Source organism: Ictalurus punctatus, chromosome 18 (genome assembly GCF_001660625.3).
Source record: "Ictalurus punctatus breed USDA103 chromosome 18, Coco_2.0, whole genome shotgun sequence".
NCBI lineage: Eukaryota > Metazoa > Chordata > Actinopteri > Siluriformes > Ictaluridae > Ictalurus > Ictalurus punctatus.
The window spans coordinates 20,431,698-20,452,846 of NC_030433.2; the positions used below are offsets into that span (position 1 = coordinate 20,431,698).

A 21,149-nucleotide genomic window follows, 5' to 3' on the forward strand; every position below is an offset into this window, starting at 1 on the left:
ATTAACGGGATTACAAGAGGGCATGTCGCTCAGTAAAAATGAGTGCCGTCCATAAACAATCTCACACACAGGGAAAGAACTGCAGGGACCTTTTAACAATGCAGCACATCCTATCAGAAATTACTTCCTGCTCTAAAAGCCATGTCTAATAGCCATGTACTTGTGCTATACACGCGGCTATAACATAACCTCGGAGGAAGCTGTACCGTTACGGCTGGATTACAGAACTATGAATTATATTTTGGCTTGTGTGCTGTAAGCATAACTTTTATACAACGTTCTTACAATATATAATCGGCAGTCTTTTGAACACTTGCCCCATGGTCAAATCTTGACATTTTCTGCAATATAATAAAAGTTCTAGCATTTTAAAAACTGATTACGACGGAAAGTAAAACGGGAGAAAATTGTATTTAGGGATTTCATTCCGAATGCAGCTCGTTAGGAAGCTGGGGTCGGAGCACAGGGTCAGCCATGATACAGCGCCCCCTGGAGCAGATATGGGTAAGGCCCTTGGCAGTGCTGGAGCTTGAACCCCCGACCTTCTGATCAGTAACCCAGAGCCTTAACGGTCCCTGACGAGCTAAACCAATTAAGCTCATGTCTGTTCCACTATGGCACGTAGCTATTGAACATCTTGATCGAAGCATGGCATTCACTGTGTGAGAAAATCACACTGGTTTAACACTACTTACACGACAGGATCTTCGCAGGAAAATCGCATAGGAAAGAGTATCCTATATATGTAGTATATACAAAATATGCTGTAAACCTTACACCAGATACTGAAAGAAACGGTTCACATACTTTTGCAACTCACAGATATGTAGAATTGGATCATCCTACCCCCCCCCCCCCCCCAAATAAATAAATGACCACGTGTAATTTTTTTGGCTCGATTGTTTAACTGGGTTCTCATTATCTACTTTTAGGACTTGGATGAAAATCGAATGATGTTTTAGGTCATATTTATGCAGATATAGATATATATATATATATATATACATATATATAAACTTCTAAAGCACCACTGTAGGTTATCCGCTGCATACTCAGAACTGGAAACGGACATAATCTACTAGCTAAAACTGTACACATCTCATACTTGTGTAATCCACCTGTAACAGTGTACGCGTCCTCAGTAGCTGCATTATAGTTGCACGTATAGTTTCTGCAGAACCACCACAAAAGCTGGAGACACTTAATATAAAGTGAAACAGTTGCCCATTCTTCGCGAAAATAATCGCCATTCGGCGTTGTGCATGGTCTTGCTGGAAAAATGTCGGGTGTGAAATCCGTTCAGGACATATGGACATCGGGACTATGCAGTGAAGTGGCACCATGTATGTTATTTAAAACCGTTAACATTCAAAACATTCGGTGCTTTGTAGAAAAAGACCATCATGATGCAGCCATGTGTGCTTAGAAAAGTGCTATATAAACATGTGGTTCAAATAGTTTCTAGTCCTGGGCGTAGGACAACCAGCTAAAATTGGACAACTTGTGCACTTTGGACAGCTACGTTATAGCAGAGTACAGAGCATTTCCTTATGTTTTCTAAAGAAGATCACAGCACAGACTAAGAAAGAAATGGGAGTTAATGTTACTACCCCGAAGTTTGACTCAGTATGAGTGTTATATTGTCTATACAATCCGTTATTAATTAAAGTATGACCCATCATACTTATTATCCATTTACAGTTACATGTAATGCTTTAGAACATCCATGAAACGAGCTGGTTCCACGTTCTAACAGCTATAAACAGTTGGTCTTTCAGCAGTCTCTCTTTTTCTCGAGCTTTATTACGGAGAAATCGCAACGTGTAAACTCCTCTATATTCAAAAAACTAACAGTTATCTTTGACTTATTAGCTCTGACTGTAATGAAGCGCCGACACTAAACGCTAAAACGTCTCAACTGGCGTCCCTCGAATCCACATGAATGAGCTGTTACCATAGAAACAACCTATTAGAATAAGCACGTTGATGTAAACCTGCGATTTTCACAAACCAGCGACACACCACATCACAAATGCCCAATCTGCTCAAAGTCAAACCGGTTTGAAGTAGACAAACTTGCAGGTCGCTGACCCAGCGTGTGAGTTCAGGTCTGCTTTCAGGGTTCTGAGACCTGTCTCTTATTTCTCTCACATCTCTAGCCAAGAAACAAGCGGCAACAAGTCGGGCGTCCAAGTTGGCGCCAACACGGAGACATCTTCCCTACACCCGATCCCTTCTTCTTCACCAAACACATCTACATGGGTGTAGCTAAAATTCTGCGTATTCTCACTAATACCGATAGGACTGCTGCCATGATGACGGGTGTGTGAATAAGAAAACCCGGCAGCTTATAACGAGCTTCTGAAAGCCAACCGGAGAAATCTCAGAGGCCCGAGACTGCAGACGTTTCAAAGAGAGAGTGGCTGAATTTGAGGAATGTAAAAGACAAAAATAAACCATCTCCCCAATAAGCGCCTTCGTGACCCGAGGGCAGGTTACACATTCAAAATAGGTTACGGTTTAGTTTAGCACTACACAGAATTCTCTACTCTGATTGGTCAGAAGATATTGATCCACCTTTTGAAAATAGCAGCTCTAGCATTAACAGTAGTATCAGCTACAAAAGCACAGGTTTATATTAATACACACAAGTGTATAATCATGGATATGCTGAAGTTTCCTGCAAGGAGACATTTATTTTACGTTTATGGAAGGAGTCTCCAGTGTCAACGCTTAGTAGTCAGGACCTCTCTCTCAACAACAAGAAGCATCTGCCCAGAGAACTGTAGCTCACCGGAACTTTTTTTTTTTTTATTGCACACCATACATTGTAAACTCTAGACTGTTGTGTGTGAAAATCCCAAGAAAAAAAACACTCAAACTAGCCCGTCTGGCATCGACAACCCGCTGAGACATTTTATTCCCCCATTCTGATGTTTGGTGTGAATATTAACTGAAGCTCTTGACTGTATCTGCATGATTTAAATGCACTGTACCGCTAAACGATTAGCTACTGAATAACTGCATGAGTGTGAAGGTGCACAGATGTTCCTATTAAAGTGACCAGTGGTTGTAGTTTGAATAGAGAAAGTAAAGTTGGTTGGGGCCCTTTTAAATTGTTCTCACGTTTCCCACTACAATGGCTTTTCCAGTCAAACATTTCCACTGTGATTTTTTTCCAAACGAACCAGGTTGTTGATACTTGCATTACCCAGCAAAAAAATCTCCGCAAAGACCTCAAACATATTTAATAATGGATCGATTGTGCTTCTGGATCGTGTGATGGGAAAGCCACGGTTCTGCATTTCCTCTGGGTTTAGTCTGTAAGAACTGAGGAGCTCTGAGACAGAATCAACATGCATGTGGGCCAAAAACATCAGTCCCTAATATGGTGTGATGGAAAAACTGTGGCTGAAATCTGTTGTTCTGTCTAGTCCAAGAAAGTGTGCATATGGCAACAACAACAACAAAACACCCAGAGCTCGTATTTGACCAATAAACAGCATGTAATCATTAAAACTGACCAGTTTAATGAGATAAAAGCACCGTGTTAACGTTTACATACATATAAAGACATCCTGACGGACTCGCAAGTACAACTCTCATTAAAACACTTAAAAAATATTCTGATAACAGGACGTCTGGGTAAATTCGTCGGGGAGATACAAAAGCCCAGCTCAGCATATGTATAGAACAGCACTATAAAACTGGAACCGCAAAGGGATCAGGGATGTTGTAGTAAAATAAACGTCGAGTAGCTCTAGAGCGGCGCAACATGAAACAATGGGTCTATCTTCAAGAAATCGCAAGTTCGAATCTTTATGGATGCCGGGAGTCCAACAGAGCGTCATTAGCTGTGGGATAGATGGCATTCTGGTCTCTTCGGTCGGTTAATGTTCTCCTCAGCTGCTCTGTGACATAACGTGAGCATCTGATGGAAGAGATCTAGAAGCTTCACACGTCAGACATGTCTGGAAGAAAGCACATGCTAGACTTTACCCTCTCTGGTCTCATTTTAGGAGAGAGCTTGTAAGTGGGTAGGAGTTGGCAAAATAAAAAAATAAAAAAAGGGGGGGGGCTGGTTGGTGAGTAAACCTTTCATTTCTGTGCTCATGTATATATTTACATCAACTCATGGCAGAAGAGCACTCAAATATATTTATTTATTTATCCTAGACTAAGATTAACAATGATGTGGGCGGAGCTGCCGGTCATGCAAATGAGAAGCTAAGCAACACAACATTAAGAGAGGTCATGTATACAGTGGGGTCAAAAGCTAACGATCCATTTTAGATCAAAATCTTTCAGCGCGTCGTCTGAACACGTGCTTCGATAAAGAAGATCCGGTATGAGGAAAATCTGACCTTTCGTACGACACTCTTAACTCGATCGATAATCGCACACTTGCTTACATTTATTTAAATATGGACCTAGAACGAGTGTAAAATCCTGAATATGAAATATTCACGATATCTGATATAACGTTTACTTTGTTCGAAAAATTTCAAAACTCTAAAATCCTTCGGATTATTTCCCATTTTAAATTAAATGTTAAAAAAAAAAAAAAAAAAAAAAAATCAATGTGTTCTCAGACTTTTTGACCCCACTGTATATTTTAAAAAAGTACATAGTCCGTGTTTACGTGTGTATATTCATCACATGACAGTGGTAGAAGATGAAAGGAGGTGGAAGAACAACCACAAAAACAACTACATTTTCATCCGCCACAAAACCACAGCAATGTGCACATTTACCCTGTTCTCTAGAAACTCCCAGCTTGCCATAAACTGCCCGTGGAGCTGTTATGTAAATCTTCTGCTTGGGGTTTTAGATCAGGACCGGAAAGTTTTCCTCTCTGAGCTGAGTCGCTGGTGAATTACGCCACATCAAGCTCTCTCGATATTGATTTAGGACTGATCTTTGGTCTGTAGCCTTTTAAGGCATCACGGTTTTGTTCCACGGGTTTGAGTGACACGCCAAATAAGAGCGTTCTGCGGAGAACGGCACGGTGTGAAACGACTGGAAGAGCTATAACCACAGACGTGAACTAATCCACTGCGGCGGATTAAACAGGGCAACCGAAGGCTACGAGGAAGAGAAATCCGACAGAAGCGTGACGTCTGCACGTCACCTCACAGTAACTCTGCATGAGGAACATGAACAACATGGCTGTCATGTGACATGCAGTCTTTGCTTCACGAGCGCACTTGGCAGAAATCAGGACCGTTTTTTGCATCTCGTACTCGGTTACCATGGCAATCCTCGCATCTTTGGCTCGACAGAACGGTGCTGGTTAATTTATGTTTCTAGGCGGGGCTGGAAACCCACCGAGGCATCCCTGTCCTGTCACTAGCACCCACCTAGTGTGCTTTTGTTTAGGCTCCATCATCTCAGTGCTGTCCACTCAGACGTGTCACGTTTACCTGACAATAAATTCCATCATGAGCTCACATGGTAACGGCGCTGTTATGCCTGCCTGTCTTTATGCGAGTTCGTATAGATAACGTTTGAGAGCTAGTGTTATCTTTTCAAAGACAAGGCTTTTGTTCATTAACCAGAACTTGATTTGATTAAGCTCTCATGCTCCATTACATCTTATCCAGAAGATAAATCGAAACACTTCCAAATTCTATAGCTCTTTAGAGTTTTAGAGATTAGTTTTTCGATGACCAGCCAGAGGAGTCGTATTAATAAATGGTCACAAAGCAAACAATAGTCCACTCACCTGGAAAGGAATGTGGGTTGGGTGACCCTCGCTTCAGGCACTTGGAACACAGGATATGTACAGAATAATGGAGACCAGGCCATTCCTGCAGAAGGACATTCAGCTCCTCTACAAGTGGGGTAATCGCCTGCCAAGCTGTCCAGATATTTGGCAAAGATGCATGACTAGAAATGGCAAGAGTCTCCGGGTGCAGTCTGTTTCGAGACGGCCGGTGGTTCACCATCACAGGCACTTTACCCCGGTAGGCAAAGATGTAATCCTTTCCGTCGGTGCGTTGCACCACGTGGCTGTTGATTTGCACGCTGAACCGTGCAAAAAGTCCAGGAGGAATGAGAAACGGAAAGCTATACTCGATCTGCAAGTGTTCCACCGAGAAGAACTGACCAGGAGCTGATGAGCCACCATTGTGCCAGGGTTCAGTGCTGGGCTCCTGACTGCTGACCAGACTGGGGAACTTGTAAACTACAGGCGCACCGTTCAGCGGTCTGCTCCGAGGTTTGTTGATGCAATAGCAAACCCCCATCTTTTCAAGCAGCTCCATGATAAGGTGCAAGTCCTGCTGTGTCTGCACAAGAGGTTTGAGGAGCTGGCGGATGACGTTGGAAGGCAGCAGACCATGCAGCAGAAAACTTTCCACGTGGTGCTGGATTTGGGATGGAGCGACGTTCTTGTCAGTGTCTCTCTCGGAGTTTAATTTTTCCAGCATGGCAGTACGGTCCTTCTGAAAGAAGACGTTCAAGACGGCGATGAACCGGGGCAGATTATGGAAGACGAATTCTTTTAGTGTTTTGCTGTCCTCGAAGTACAGCAGTTTCCCGCTCTCGTGTAGGTAGGACAGCGCGCTTTGCAGACGGTCTTCCGTCAGTCCCGCTTGCAGGCCCAGGCGAGCAGAGTCCCACCACGACAGCCACAGGTCCTGCGGCTTGAAATGGAGCTCCTCCAGCATCTGCCACGATTTCGGCAGCACTCTGTGAAGGTTAGGAAAGATATCGCGGTGATCGGCGACGGACATGAGTTTCTCCTTTAACCGTTGGATATTTCGCATCTCCATGCAACTCACACAAAACACCGGAGACAGGACCTGCAGTCGGTTGTTCAGCATGTACTGCAGCTGGGCTTTTTTACGTCTCAGGTTCCTGTCCGAGACTCCGTAAAAAAGTACATGTGGGCTTGACGACCTGACGTCATAATCCTGTTCCAAGGCTTCGTCCACCTGCTTAGCAAGCGTCCGCAGACTCTCCGTGTCTCTCTTCTCCTGCAGAGAGATCTGTCTGTGGATATCCAAGCACTTTTCCTCCAATTCTGCCTCAGCACAGAGGTCAATGTGTGTTCCCACTATACACACCACTGCATGGGGCACCTTAGCGCCGAGCAGGTGGAGGAAATATCCTACGCTGGAGTAGAAAGTCTTACACGTGTACGACTTTAAATTCACTACCACTATGTACAGAGCGCATGGCGAGAGGAAAAACGGTTTAATGAGTTCGTAATTCTGCTTCCCTGATAGATCATACACGATGAAGGTAAGACTGCGGTGAGCATCTGCTACCCAGTTCGTCACGTCGATCCCTCTACCACCGGTTATCGTCTTAGCGTCTAACGGTTTGCTTACAATGCACTGCCTGAGCTTAGTTTTCCCTCCATTTGTCTGGCCCATCAAAACAAGTTTGAGTCTCGGTTTCACAGCAGTCTGGGCGTGGGCGAGCTCCTTCTGATAGGCAGCGATATACGGGATGCCCTTCATGCACACCTCATACGGAGGTTGTATGAGAGGATTGTCCTTGACTTTCCAAATGTTAACTTTGGCGAGCTTTCCGAAATTGTCTGGCAGGATGGCAATTTGGTTGCCCTGTAAAACCAGCTCCTCCAGTTTTTCCAGCTCCACTATGGAGTCTGGGAGAAACGTTATTCTATTGTTGTCCAACCACAAATTGGCGAGATTAGACAGCCGGCCCACTTCGTGTGGGAGGAAAGACAACCGATTTCTACTCAAATACAGCTCCTCCAAACTAGCGATTGTGAGAATGACCTGAGGAAAATCTTCAAAGGAGTTGGACGACAGATTGAGCATTTTCAGCGTTTGCATTTTTCCGAACGACCGTGGCAGCGCCGCAAGGGAATTGTTATCGAGCATCAAGCTTTCCAGGTTCTGCAGATCGCAGAAGGTCTCAGGTAAACACGAGATACGCGTGGAGCTGAGCCACAAAATTTTGAGAGACTGCAGCATCGTGATATTGCCTGGCAGGCCCTCTAGTTTATTCCCTGAGCAATCGAGTTCCTCCAGATCGCCGAGGGCGAGAAGCTCCGGTGGGAAATTTTCGAGCTTGTTATGGTCAACGTCCAGCGTCCTGAGCTTCTTGAGCTGCGTGAAGGACCTGGGGAAATCACGGAGCTCGTTGAAGCTCACGTCGACCTCCTCCAGGGCCTGCAACGTCCCTATTTGGGACGGCAGGTACCGGATCTTGTTGTGGCTCACACCGAGCTTTTTCAGCCTCTTCAAATGCTCGATGTCCTCCGAGAGATGGCTGAGGCAGTTGTGACTAAGATCCAGCTCAGTCAAGTGACTCAGCTGGAATATTGGAGAGGGCACATGGGTGAACTTGTTCCTGCGCAGGATGAGGATGCGAAGCTTGGTCAGAGTGGATCCCAGACCCTCAGGAAGCTCTTGGAGAGAATTATTGCCCAGGTTGAGGACTTCGATCTCCTTGATGTCGTCGGGGAAGATGATTTTCTGGTTGTTATTGGTGCTCAGAGTGAGCTGGCGCAGGTTGCTCCTCAGTTTCCTGGAGCGTAATGCTGCGTCTCGCCATATCCTGGCCGTCCTCAGATTAGTCTCATTCTCAGCCATTGCGTTGCCTTCAAATCGCGTTACAATTTGACCCCGGCAGCATGGCGGCCCTTTTGTTTACCCTTCTCTGTCCAGCACTCCACACGTTCAGAAGCACAGCTGTAAGGTTTGCTCCACCTGGGGACAAAAACCGCTCAGTCGCTCCCGAACGCCTCGGCGGTGTTTCCCACATCCTCTTTATCTGCGCCATCGGAAAACACCAACAATTAAACCTGATGGTGAGATGTTTGTCGTTTCAGTCCGGACTGTTCTCCTGGCAGCGCCAGCGGCTTCCCCGGAACCGCAGCATCAACACGGATCCAAACAGAAAGCAAGCGGATTAAAAATAACAGCACTACGGCGTGTTCGCTCCGCTCCTCTCTTCTCCACTCCCTCCTCACGTCTCCGCCCGCAATCCGCAGGGCTTGGAAAGCAGGGTTGCCAGATTGTGTTTATTACATCCCAACTGTGGATCAGTAATGAAAGCAGTTATTGATGTTTTAACATATTCAGTGAAAATTAATTTACTGGAAAACAATTAACTGAAGAAGTGACTTAGGTGTAGGATTTATTTTAACAATCTGCCTACTTCATTTGGAAGAAAAAACAACAAGTTTTCATGTAAATAGCCTACATCCTTTCTGTATGTTTATATATCACTTATAATGACTGATTTAAAAATAATAATAATAAAAACAAAATCTACAATTTTTTTTCACTTTAGGTTTTAAGCAACTTATAATTTGTCTTACTTTTACGTTTATTTTATTCTAATTATTGTACTCATTCTAATTTTTACAAATTTTGTTATTTATTTGACATTGTTTATTATTCTGCTATATTATTTTTGACTACGCTTTTAGGTTTCTTCATTTTTTGCTTTCACGTCACGATGTAAATCACGTTGAGCTGCTTTATAATAACGGAGATGCTTTATAAAGAATATTTATTATTATAATTGTTATTAATATTATTAATAATAATAATAATAATTAAAACAGCACAAATTCTCTGAGGGTTTCTATTGGGGTTTTCTTTTCAGCAGGGTACTACTCCTTTGACATGTGACTGTACCTTAAAACCCCACTTTAGTAAAAATAATAATAATAATAATAATAATAATAATAATAATAATAATAAATACATAAATAAATAGAGAGTAACCTATATTTCAGTCAGTAATGCCAGTGGGGTTTCTAATGGTATTTCTGACTGTGCTTATATGACCTGTTTATATTCTGCTTTTCAAAAATGTTGAATATTGTAGCTTTAAATAGCTCACATTATATTTGAACTGTCGTTCAGTATAAAAAAAAAAACAATTAAACTACTACTAATAATAATAATAATTCTTACAAGCTTCTTAGAGGGTCAGTTTTAACAATCTGGCAACCGTGCTGGCAAACAGCGCAATGGCAACGAACGTCACGTGCTCAGCTTCCCAGAGTAACGTGACGTCATCATACTGGAAATGTGTACTTTATTGCTTTATTGTACTATATTATATAAATAATAATAATAATAATTATTATTATTATTCTGATCGACAGTTCAAATATAATGTGAGCTACTTAAAGCTACAATATTCAGCATTTTTGAAAAGCAGAATATAAACAGTTCCTATAAGCACAGTCAGAAATACCATTAGAAACCCCACATGGCATTACTGACTGGAATACAGGTTACTCTCAAAAATATTTTTTATTAAATTGGGGTTTTAAGGTACAGTCACACGTCACCCTGCTGAAAAACAACAATAGAACCCCTCAGGGAATTTGTAATGGATTTAATGGTTATATTGAGAATTGTTTTGGTTTTAATGGAAACTGTAATGGTCTCCGTGGGTCTCTACTGGTAATTTGTTTACTTCTACTGGTGACATGTTATGGCTAGTGGATACCATTAAGGACCAATAATGGTAATAGTTTTAATGGTTAGCTGATGGTTATTTGTAGTGGAAACCATTAGAATTTCTGTGATGGTTTCTATTGTTTTCATGTTTTCAACATGGTACCCTTTAAAAGTCGTATATATTTAGTTTGATGAACATATAGTTAGAGCTTACAGGACCATTATTGTATATGTATGGAACTGAAATTGTACCTACATTCCACCTAGTCATTTTTTCCTGACAGAGTACAGCATGTAGGCTGGTTTTGGGTTTTTGTTCTCAGTTCCCAGCAAAAATAGATACGTACCAAAGCAGGTTCACAGGAATCTGGATGTAGGTTTAGATCTGCAATGAGCAAGCCAGAGGTGACAGTGAGGGGGACGGGGGATCTCCATGAGGAAGAAACCTTAAGAGGAACCAGAAACAAAAGGGAACACATCCTCTTCTGGGCGACATCAGACGGTGCAGTGATAATTGATCACAGTACACAGGTGTTGAAGAGTAAAGACAAGAAGTGCTAAGTGAATGGGATGAAACGTAGCTCAGTGTGAGCAGATCCGGGACGAGCACAGGACCATCCATTCCAGTGCTGAGAGAGCTAGACAAGAAAATATGATGAAAAATATGAACATTATCTAATATGATGTGTAAAGTTCTCTCATGTCTGCAGCTGAAGCTGTGATGTGAGAAAAGTTTATTTGAGCTCTGTTCTAAGCTGTGCACCACCTGTCAGCTCTCTGAAGGACAACTTCTTCGGTGCAGCAGGCTCCATCTAGTGGCTACGAGTGGACATGAATAAAAAAAATTACCGAATTGAATAAGCAGTTTATATTATCCTAGTCATCCATTATTATTATTATTATTATTATTATTATTATTATTATTATTATTATTATCAAAGTAAAAAGAATAAGACAGATCTTATCGCATTATATGCTTCCTAGTGTAAATGGTGTTTCCTAATAAATTAATGTCAAGTTAGCATGTGTTATGATGATGCACAAAACTACAAGAAGGACAATAGTTTAAATTAAATGACCAGCTAACACTACCCATAATGGCTGAACTACAGTTTGCTTTTTTATGATTAACCTTTACACCAGAGTTGCAAAGCTAACATGTAGTAACGTCTAGCTGCCAGTTTACAAACTGCACATCTAAAATCATCCCACACACACACGTTGTTTTGGTTTGGAAGAGGTTTGGCTCAGTAACACCCTTCCTACAGGTCAGTTTAATCAGACGCATCCGAATTCCATATTACGATTCACCGTTTAAATGTGAACCTTATTTGAGAGTTATAAAAAATTATAAAAAATGGAACTTCAGGCCACACCCACTATTTGAATATGATGCGACTCTAAAGTCGCACAAAGTGTTTTTATCTCTGTGACTCTGCCTTTTGCCCGCGTTTATAGCCATCAGTGTGTCATAAAGAGACCTAGCCACATCAGCAAGTCTGTTCGAGATGCTGAACAACTCCACAAAATCATCCACATGCAGTCTGCACAACGCTAATCTGGAGGCTATAAGATTCCATGAGTTGGTAGCTATATTAGATTTGTTTCTTCAGTGCAAAACTTACATATACATACATATATATATATATATATATATATATATATATATATATATATATATATATATATATATATATATATATATATATATATAAGCAAACTTCAGACTTCATGTTTTAACTATAAAAGTTTAGACATACAAATTCTTTATTTTTTCCCCACATTTTAGAATATTAATGAAGTCTGGATTGGCACCCTGTCCAGGGTGTACCCCGCCTTGTGCCCGATGCTCCCTGGGATAGGCTCCAGGTTCCCCCGTGACCCTGAAAAGGATAAAGCGGTACAGAAGATGGATGGATGGATGGAATAAAGTCTGGAAAACTCTGGAGTAACACAAATGAATTATGGGAATTATGTTGTGCTAAAAAAAAATCCAAAATAAATCAAAATAATTTAGCATCTTCAAAGTAGACGCCCTTTTCGCCTAGAATTTCCAGAAATGTATTCTTGGCGTTTTCTCGACCGATTTCTTGAGGAATTTCCCTGACATGCTTTTTAAACAGTATTAAAGGAGTTCCCACCGACGCCGGACGCTTATAAACTGCTTTTCCGAATATCTCGCTCCGAGTCGTCCGTTTAACAAATTATTTTTTGTAAATAGAATGTTAGTTTTCTAAAAAAAAAAGAAACGAATACGTCGGCACGATTATATTTCTGTCTACGACACCGATTTCAAACATTTAATCACACACCTTCAGGTCAAAAGGCTTTTAAGCTCATGAGAAACATTTCAGTCGGGTGTCCACAAACTTTTGACCGGTAATGTATCTTCAAGAACGATTCAAGACAGAGCTTAAAACTGGAATGGCACTTTATTGTTATGTTAAAAAAAAAAATACGGGTGCAGATTCAGGATGATTGCTGCTAAAGAGTAAAGAATGAATTTGGAGATGTAAAATCCAAAATAAAAGACTTCTTTGTGAAATGTGCTTGTGAGAAATGATGCATAGTATAAAAACACAGACAGGAGATTTGGTCCGGTCGTTATTATTAATCTTACGAACTGGCAGTAAACAAAGCACGCTTTTTGTCAAATCAAATTCCCCACACTCATTTCCACTCCTGCTCACTTACTGCCTGCTTACCAAATACTCTACTGAATCAGTCTCTGCTTTTGGGGTACTGAGGAGGCGGAGCTCCTTCCAACACCACTGTGCTGGACACGTTCTGCAGCTCGCCTTCGTACAGACGCTCGTTCGCGCGCAGCCGACAGCCGTCCTTCAGCATGCGGATGGCGACACGGGCGATGTTGCGTGAGTCGTCCAGGCCGCAGTGCGGTCGGCCCTCGTACCGCATGCCGAGATTCTCCAACATGCAGTTCAGCCTCGTCTGGGTCCGAGCCACCTAAATAACCCGATACGAGACCCTCACTATAGTGATATTAACTGAAGAACCCCAACAACACGTTTTTGTTTTCCTCTTGGGATTTAAAATTCTGACAGCTCATTTACACAAAGTCGGTTCATAAGAACGCGTCAAAAGACCCGTCGATTAAAAACCGCAACGTGCGCGATTCGCTCGCGCGAGTATAAATATCAGACAGTACCTTATAATAGTTTCCATAAGACTTTCTGATGTTGATCCAATTTCTTGCAAACTGAGGATATCGGAGTCGACTCAGTCGGCATTGCGTGTGAAGGAATTTACTCATATCCCAAGATCTGTGGAAGGAAAACAAATGACTTTCATTCAGATATAATGAGATAATGGTCAAAATCGGTAGCATCGGTGATGGCCGTGGACTTCTCAGAGCCCAAACCTTCTGCCTGCATCATACACACCATCTCAACTACAACAACAGATATGAATTTGTCTTTTTTTCACACCTCTCTCTCTCTCTCTCTCTCCCTCTCTCTCTCTCTCATCACAGTCTGCTGTGGTGTAGCGAAAACGCCAGATCTGAATGTGGCAGAGTTGATGCTGTGAAAGCGGAACCGAAGTGCTCCTTCTCAAAACTGCTAAAGCACATATGAAGTGACACCAAAAGTTACTTCTGCAACTCTATGTTTATCGCCTCAGACAGAAAGAAAGAAAGAAAGATAGAAAGCCTACGACGGGTTTAGACGAACAACAAGCCAAGACTCTGGGACTGATCTGATATATACACCATAGTTCTAATAACTACAGCTTATTTACAATTGGGGAGCTTAAAAACCCGCCGGTAGTGTAAGCCTCGTACCCCTTCCGCTCACTGACTAAAACATGATCGGAGCAGAATAAAGTGTGATTTATAAATAACAGTTCTAGGTGTTCACCTGCTGTTTGACTTCAGTACCGTAACCTCGCACCTTTGTGTTTTCTGTTCTGTCTGACAACAACATGCATTTAAGCAAAAATACATCGGGATTGTGGTGTTCAACGTGTTTATCGTACAACGCCAGTTCCAAAAAAAGTCGGGACGCTGTGTAAAATGTAAATAAAAACAGGGCTTGGTGGATTAGTGCCTATGGAACGGACCGCTAGCGTGCACATCTGGAAAAGCACCATCAATGCTGAAAGGTATACAGTACACAGGTTTTAAAGCGACATACGCCTCCGATCAAGTTTCCATCCCGTATCTTTACTTCTGACAGACTCCGCCTCTCTAATATACTCTTTTTTTTTTATACCCAATCACATTACTGACATGTTGCCAATGAACCTAATTAGTCGCAAAATGTTCCTCCAGCTGTTTCTTTTCAGTACCGCGTACCATCCCAGCCTTTTATTGTCCCCGTCCCAACTTTTTTGAGACGTACCGCGGCCATCAAATTCAAAATCACCTTGTTTTTCTTCCCCCCCCCCTTTAAACGATACACTTGCTCAGTTTTGATATGTTTTCCATGTTCTATTGTGAATAACGTTATGAGATTTAAAGGCAAGTCGTCGCATTGTGTTTCCGTTTACATTTTACACAGCGTCCCAACTTTTGTGGAATCGGGGTTGTATTAGATAGACTCTGATACAGGGATACATATGGGCACACGTGTTATACGTGATAAAGGAGCATGTAGTTTAGGTCACGTGGCCGGAAATTATTATACTGCCTACGTGCTGCATTAACATACAGTTGAGGTCATAAATTTACATAAATATACTTTACAGAATCGGCAAAATCATCTTTTTTTTTTAATTAGTAGTAGTAGTAGAGAAACTAATACATAATACATGATACACAGTACTAATACGAAGAGATATACTTGAATATTTGAGACTTACGTCCGCCTTACAAAATGTAAGCCTTTGCTTAGTTAAGCAATAAAAGAAACATATAGGTATTATTATTATTATTATTATTATTATTATTATCACAATGTGGAAAGAACCAGCAGTTAAGAGTGTACCGTTATTGATCGACCTCTGTCTGTGAAACGAATTCCAATAATAAACAGCGCAAGGTTGTGTCTTTACCCGTCTGTTAGCAGAGTGTATTTGTACTTGGTGCCCAGCTCTTTCTCCTGCAGCCAGTCCACCACTCGGCGAAGAACGCGAGGGAACGGATCCGCCTCGTCCACCATTTTCTGGAGTAGAAATAAAAACAGGCGTGCGTCGGGAATCTAGTGCGGGGTTTTAGTACCGTGCCGTGCTGTGCTGAGCAAGATTTCCCACTCACGTACCTGTGTTATTCCTGTTAGCTCCACGCAGAAATCCGAGAGCTTCGGGTTCAACTGGGGCTTCACGTATTCCTGAAACGAATCGACCTGCAAGCCGACGGAAAACGCGACGTCAAAATATGCTCCGTATAATGAGTCTTTATCGATCGCATAGACGTATGCACAGTGAAATTGTTTTCTTCGCATACCCCAGCTTGTTAGTCGGTTGGGGTCAGAGCGCAGGGATACAGCGCCCCCTGGAGTAGAGAGGGTTAAGGGCCTTGCTCAAGGCCCAACAGTGGCAGCTTGGCCGTGCTGGGGCTTGAACCCCCGACCTTCCGATCAGTAACCCCGAGCCTTAACCGCCAAGCCACCACTGCCCCCTCCACCTGGTATACCAGTTACCCAAGTGCAGCAGTTTGTGTTTCCAACGTGTGCTAGTCCTGCAGCGTTATTATGATGTTTATGTAATAACATAAATATACAGGGAAGCATTCAAGTCACAGCTGAATTTTTGGGAATGTACACTACCGGTCAAAAGTTTCAGACACACGGATCACACATGGAACTATGGGAATTATGTTGTGATAAAAAAAAATCCAAAATAAATCAAAATAATTTAGTATTTTAGCATCTTCAAAGTAGACGCCCTTTTCGTCTAGAATTTCCAGAAATGTATTCTGGGCGTTTTCTCGACCGATTTCTTGAGGAATTTCCCCGAGATGCTTTTTAAACAGTATTAAAGGAGTTCACACCGACGCCGGACGCTTATCGGCTGCTTTTCCGAATATTTCGCTCCGAGTCGTCCGCTCAACAAACGATTTTTTTGTAAATAAAATGTTGGTTTTCCAATGAAAGAAATGAATACATCTGCACGATTATATTTTTATCTACGACACCGATTTCACACATTTAATCCTACACCTTCAGATCAAAAGGTTTAAGATTATGAGAAACATTTCAGTCAAGCGTCCACAAACTTTTGACCTTCTTACTGTTATTCCACAGAGTTTTACATCGTCCCTCACCAACTCACAATCTCCAAAGTGTGCATGTCGATGAGGACCATGGGGAACTCGATGATTTCGTGGATAAAGTTCCGCGGGTTATTCTCTTCACACGTCGCCTCGAAGTCCACCACGCAGATGTAGTCGTAATACGAGCCGTCGGAGCCGGCCGTCGCCGACTGCTTCAGCTTCTGCTTCTTATAGTAGTTCTTAAGACGCTTCTTCAGCACGTCTTTCACACCTCTAACAAAACCCACACACAAACACGTACACGCATTTAAAGCCGTGTGATGTTTCAGGCAAAGGAATAAAACGTTCCGTGTTCAGCGGTTTTAGGAAAATAATCAAAGTCAGGGTGGTTTAATGAAGCGAAGTGGAGTTACTGTAAACGAATTTCCCACAACACCACGTCCAGAAGTGTTTTACTCCTCTTTCTTTCGCACATTACACGTTTTTAATCCGCTTATGTGAAGCGTCTACTACACAAGTCCCTGTGGATCAGCTGTTACTATAGTAGCGATAACGTATTAGAACAAGCGCATTGATATAAACCTGTGACATGCAGTTGCACTAGGATCGGACCCGCTGTTAATCAACATCTTACGATTGATCAGAATCCAGAATTCAACAGCGCTGCGGGACAAGTTTTCGTACACGGTTTTTCAGTAGGTGTACGATTTAGAGATCGACCGATAATCGGTTTTACCGATATTTAAGCACGTTTCCACAATGGGATGTCGGTTTTGTAATATCAGATCTGCCGATAAATGGCCCCATCTTGTGGGCGTTTTGAGAATTGCGCGCAGGACCGATATTGCAGCACTGTATCTGTTTGGGGATTTTTTTTGTTTATTTGTTAAGAATTATTTTTGTGCTTTATTTGTTTACCTCATCGAAGCTGGTATTTAGTAAAAGCGCACTTTAGTTTTTATTTTTTTGCACTCTTTCAGACCCCTCTATTTATCGGTGTATAAATAAGAGTTGTTTTGAATGCAAGGTGGAAGGAAAAAAAATAGAAAATTGTTATAAATAAAACGGTTTGTTCAGTTCAGTGGTGGTGTTATCATTGTGTCAAAAACAGAAGCAAAACAATAAATAAATAAATATCAGTTATCGGGCACATGAACATGCAAATAATCCGTATCGGTCGATCTCTAGTATGATTACTGACTGAATTAATGCTGTGCAGAATTCAGTGCATGCACTGTCTCTATATAACCTGTCCCCGAATGGACGGAGACCTAAAAACGTACTTAATCCACTTTACCACTGGATTCAATCGTGTTAAAATACTGATCCTACCTGGTGTCCAGCTTGAGCTCAGCACATTTAGCACGCAGTTCATCTCTGTTCATGCGGTTAATGGTGCCGTTGGCCAGAGAGAGCTCTTTATACACCGGATCACTGAAATCCGCAGGTGCCGTTTCTTTACACGAGCCGTTTTCCTGTTCGGACTAAACGGAGGAAAAAGAAGCATTAGAGTCAGCTATGCAGGAAGTCTAGTCACATGCATTCTTTATTTTTATTCCCACAATTTACAATAATAATAAAGTCATCAAAACTCTTGAATAACACAAAATGAACTATGGGAATTATGCTGTGATTAAAAAAAATCCAAAATAAATCAAAATTATTTAGTATTTTAGCATCTTCAAAGTAGACGCGCTTTTTGTCTAGAATTTCCAGAAATGTATTCTTGCCATTTTCTCGACCGATTTTCTGAGGAATTTCCCTGAGATGCTTTTTAAACAGTATTAAAGGAGTTCCTACCGACGCTGGACTCTTATCGGCTGCTTTTTTCAAAATATTTCGCTACCTAGGAGTTAGTACAGATGTGAGTTTGACATCTGGGAGTTAGTACAGATGTGATTTTAACATCTGCGAGTTAGTAGAGAGGTGATATTAACATCTGGGAGTTAGTACAGATGTGCGTTTAACATCTGGGAGTTAGTACAGATGTGAGTTTGACATCTGGGAGTTAGTACAGATGTGCGTTTAACATCTGGGAGTTAGTACAGGTGTGATTTTAACATCTGTGAGTTAGTACAGATGTGAGTTTGACATCTGGGAGTTAGTACAGATGTGAGTTTGACATCTGGGAGTTAGTATAGATGTGAGTTTGACATCTGGGAGTTAGTACAGATGTGATTTTAACATCTGCGACAGTACAGATGTGATTTTAACATCTGCGAGTTAGTACAGATGTGATTTTAACATCTGGGAGTTAGTACAGATGTGATTTTAACATCTGGGAGTTAGTACAGATGTGATTTTGACCTCTGGGAGTTAGTACAGATGTGATTTTGACCTCTGGGACTTAGTACAGATGTGATTTTGACCTCTGGGACTTAGTACAGATGTGATCTTAACATCTGGGAGTTAGTACAGATGTGATTTTGACCTCTGGGAGTTAGTACAGATGTGATTTTGACCTCTGGGACTTAGTACAGATGTGATTTTGACCTCTGGGAGTTAGTACAGATGTGATTTTGACCTCTGGGAGTTAGTACAGATGTGATTTTGACCTCTGGGAGTTAGTACAGATGTGATTTTGACCTCTGGGAGTTAGTACAGATGTGTCAGGAAGAATGTAGGTATAAAGGTTATTAGAGAACAATCATCATCTGCAGAAAGATTCATGTAAACTTTGAAAAAGAACAGATTTGAACAGGTCCTCACTTTAGACTCGCCGCTGTTCCTCTGCTCGCTCCCACATTCCGTCATTTCGGATTTAAAAAGGACTTTTTTACTCTGTTCCTCCATTACAGCTTTACTTCCTCAGCGCGCCGCCATGGCTCCGTTTCGCGCCTTCTCCTGACAACACACGTTATAACACCCTCCATATCACTCTTTATAACACATACACATGGAATTCAACATTAACAAAACTTTATTTCTTTATTTCTGCTGTCACTGTACCTGAATAAAAATAACTGGAAAGCAGGAGAGAGCAAAAAGACGCCAAAGCTTCCGACAGAGAGCTCCCGGTAGAGGAGATATTCATAACCGGAAGTGCTGTTTTATTTTCAAAATATAAGTCCTAAATAACGTTTAACACAAGGTAGAGTAATAATACTAATAATACTAATACTAATAATTGTTGTTATTATTATTATTATTACAATTAGTAGTCGTCGTCGTAGTAAAGAATCTGAATATAATTTTGAATGCTTAACAATGTTTCCAATATGTACGCAGTGAATGCAAATGTCCAAAGTGTGCGTAGTGTATGAATGTGTATGTGATGCGATGTATTGGCACCCTGTAGGATAAGCCGGATAGATGGATGGACGGATAAAAAAATATAATAAAATAAATAGATGCCTTGCTTGAGGGGAGCCATTACTAACCAGAAGTGGTTTCTTTTCGGGAAAAAAGGCTACAGTAGATTGCAAAAATAATAATATAGAGACAACAACAACAACAATGATAATAATAATAATAAATGTGGCATGGTGGCTTAGTGGTTAGCACGTTCGCCTCACACCTCCAGGGTTGGGGATTCGATTCACACCGTGTCCCTGTGTGTGCGGGGTTTGCATGTTCTCCCCGTGCTGCAGGGGTTTCCTCCGGGTACTCCGGTTTCCTCCCCCAGTCCAAAGAAATGCATGGTAGGCTGATTGGCATGTCTAAAGTGTGTGTATGTGATTGTGCCTTGTGATGGATTGGCACCCTGTCCAGGGTGTACCCCGCCTTGTGCCCGATGCTCCCTGGGATAGGCTCTAGGTTCCCCGTGACCCTGAAAAGGATTAAGCAGTATAGAAGATGGATGGATGGATGGATAATAATAAATCTCTATATTATTCGTACTTTTATTTTGAAAAGGACAGGCTATTATACAGTTATTATTGTTGTACATTTTGTTATAGAATCTGTACAGAATTTTGTATTGAACATAGTATTTTGACTACTTGCCGATTATACAGCTCTGACCGAGCGATCTTTTTCTCAGCAGTAAACTGAAGGTGCCCTTTAGAGTTTAGGCTGAGGTCTAATCAAACATATTTAAATACATTTAATTCTGAAATATCTTCAGGATCGTGGAGAATCTGGAGCTCTGGAGTGCCAATCCATCGCAGGGCACAATCATACACATTCCCACACCCATTCATACACTACTGACACTTTGGACATGCCAATCAGCCTACCATGCATGTCTTTGGACTGGGGGAGGAAACCGGAGTACCCGGAGGAAACCCCCGCAGCACGGTGGGAATCGAACCTCCAACCCTGGAGGTGTGATGCGAACGTGCTAACCACTAAGCCACCGTGCGCCATAATATTGAAATATAATGAACATGTTTAAAAGTTAATCTACACTTCAGCAGCAACCGTGGTTAATAATAATGATCTCATCTTTAAACAAGTGTACACAGTTTTCCTGCTGTCTTAAATGTATTCAATCAGACAAGAAGTTTGCATCTTTAGCTTGACGCTGAATCTTAAGGAAGCCCGTCATTTAAAAAGCGGTAAATGGTAAACTTATATCGTGCTTTCATCCAAAGCGCTTTACACTGGGTCTCATTCACCCATTCACACAGGCGCTA

At 41.7% G+C, this 21,149-nt stretch overlaps 2 protein-coding genes across 5 annotated transcripts in view; both read right to left on the reverse strand.

The window, feature by feature from the left end:
* Positions 1–10,992, reverse strand: part of mfhas1 (multifunctional ROCO family signaling regulator 1) — a 37,367-nt gene extending 26,375 nt beyond the window's left edge. For 2 of the 4 annotated variants that reach the window (XM_047161956.2, XM_017492478.3), the window contains exons 1-2: positions 10,751–10,990; positions 5,726–9,018 (exon numbers count right to left, since the gene is read on the reverse strand). In XM_047161956.2, the coding sequence (XP_047017912.1) occupies positions 5,726–8,573 (2,848 nt within the window). In that variant the 5' untranslated portion in view covers positions 8,574–9,018; positions 10,751–10,990. Of the gene's footprint in view, positions 1–876; positions 3,972–5,725; positions 9,186–10,750 lie in introns of those variants that run through there. The other 2 variants (XM_017492480.3, XM_017492479.3) reach the window with 2 other exon arrangements.
* A 1,824-nt stretch (positions 10,993–12,816) lies between these two features.
* Positions 12,817–19,643, reverse strand: eri1 (exoribonuclease 1). Its single transcript, XM_017493465.3, has 8 exons — positions 19,522–19,643; positions 19,282–19,416; positions 17,905–18,056; positions 16,632–16,845; positions 15,620–15,703; positions 15,414–15,523; positions 13,570–13,684; positions 12,817–13,367 (listed from the first exon to the last, which is right to left on the reverse strand). The coding sequence occupies exons 2-8, from the start codon at positions 19,363–19,365 to the stop codon at positions 13,125–13,127; spliced, it is 1,002 nt and encodes a 333-aa protein (XP_017348954.1). The 5' UTR covers positions 19,366–19,416; positions 19,522–19,643; the 3' UTR covers positions 12,817–13,124.
* Positions 19,644–21,149: the final 1,506 nt, after the last annotated feature.

Bases quoted from the DNA above. Each gene is read 5' to 3' on its own strand.
- eri1 (XM_017493465.3), bottom strand. From the start codon at position 19,365: ATGGAGGAACAGAGTAAAAAAGTCCTTTTTAAATCCGAAATGACGGAA. The intron at 16,846-17,904 runs GTAGGATCAGTA...GGGTTTTGTTAG, and splicing joins GAGCTCAAGCTGGACACCAG to AGGTGTGAAAGACGTGCTGA. The intron at 15,704-16,631 runs GTGAGTTGGTGA...GTCGGCTTGCAG, and splicing joins ACATGCACACTTTGGAGATT to GTCGATTCGTTTCAGGAATA.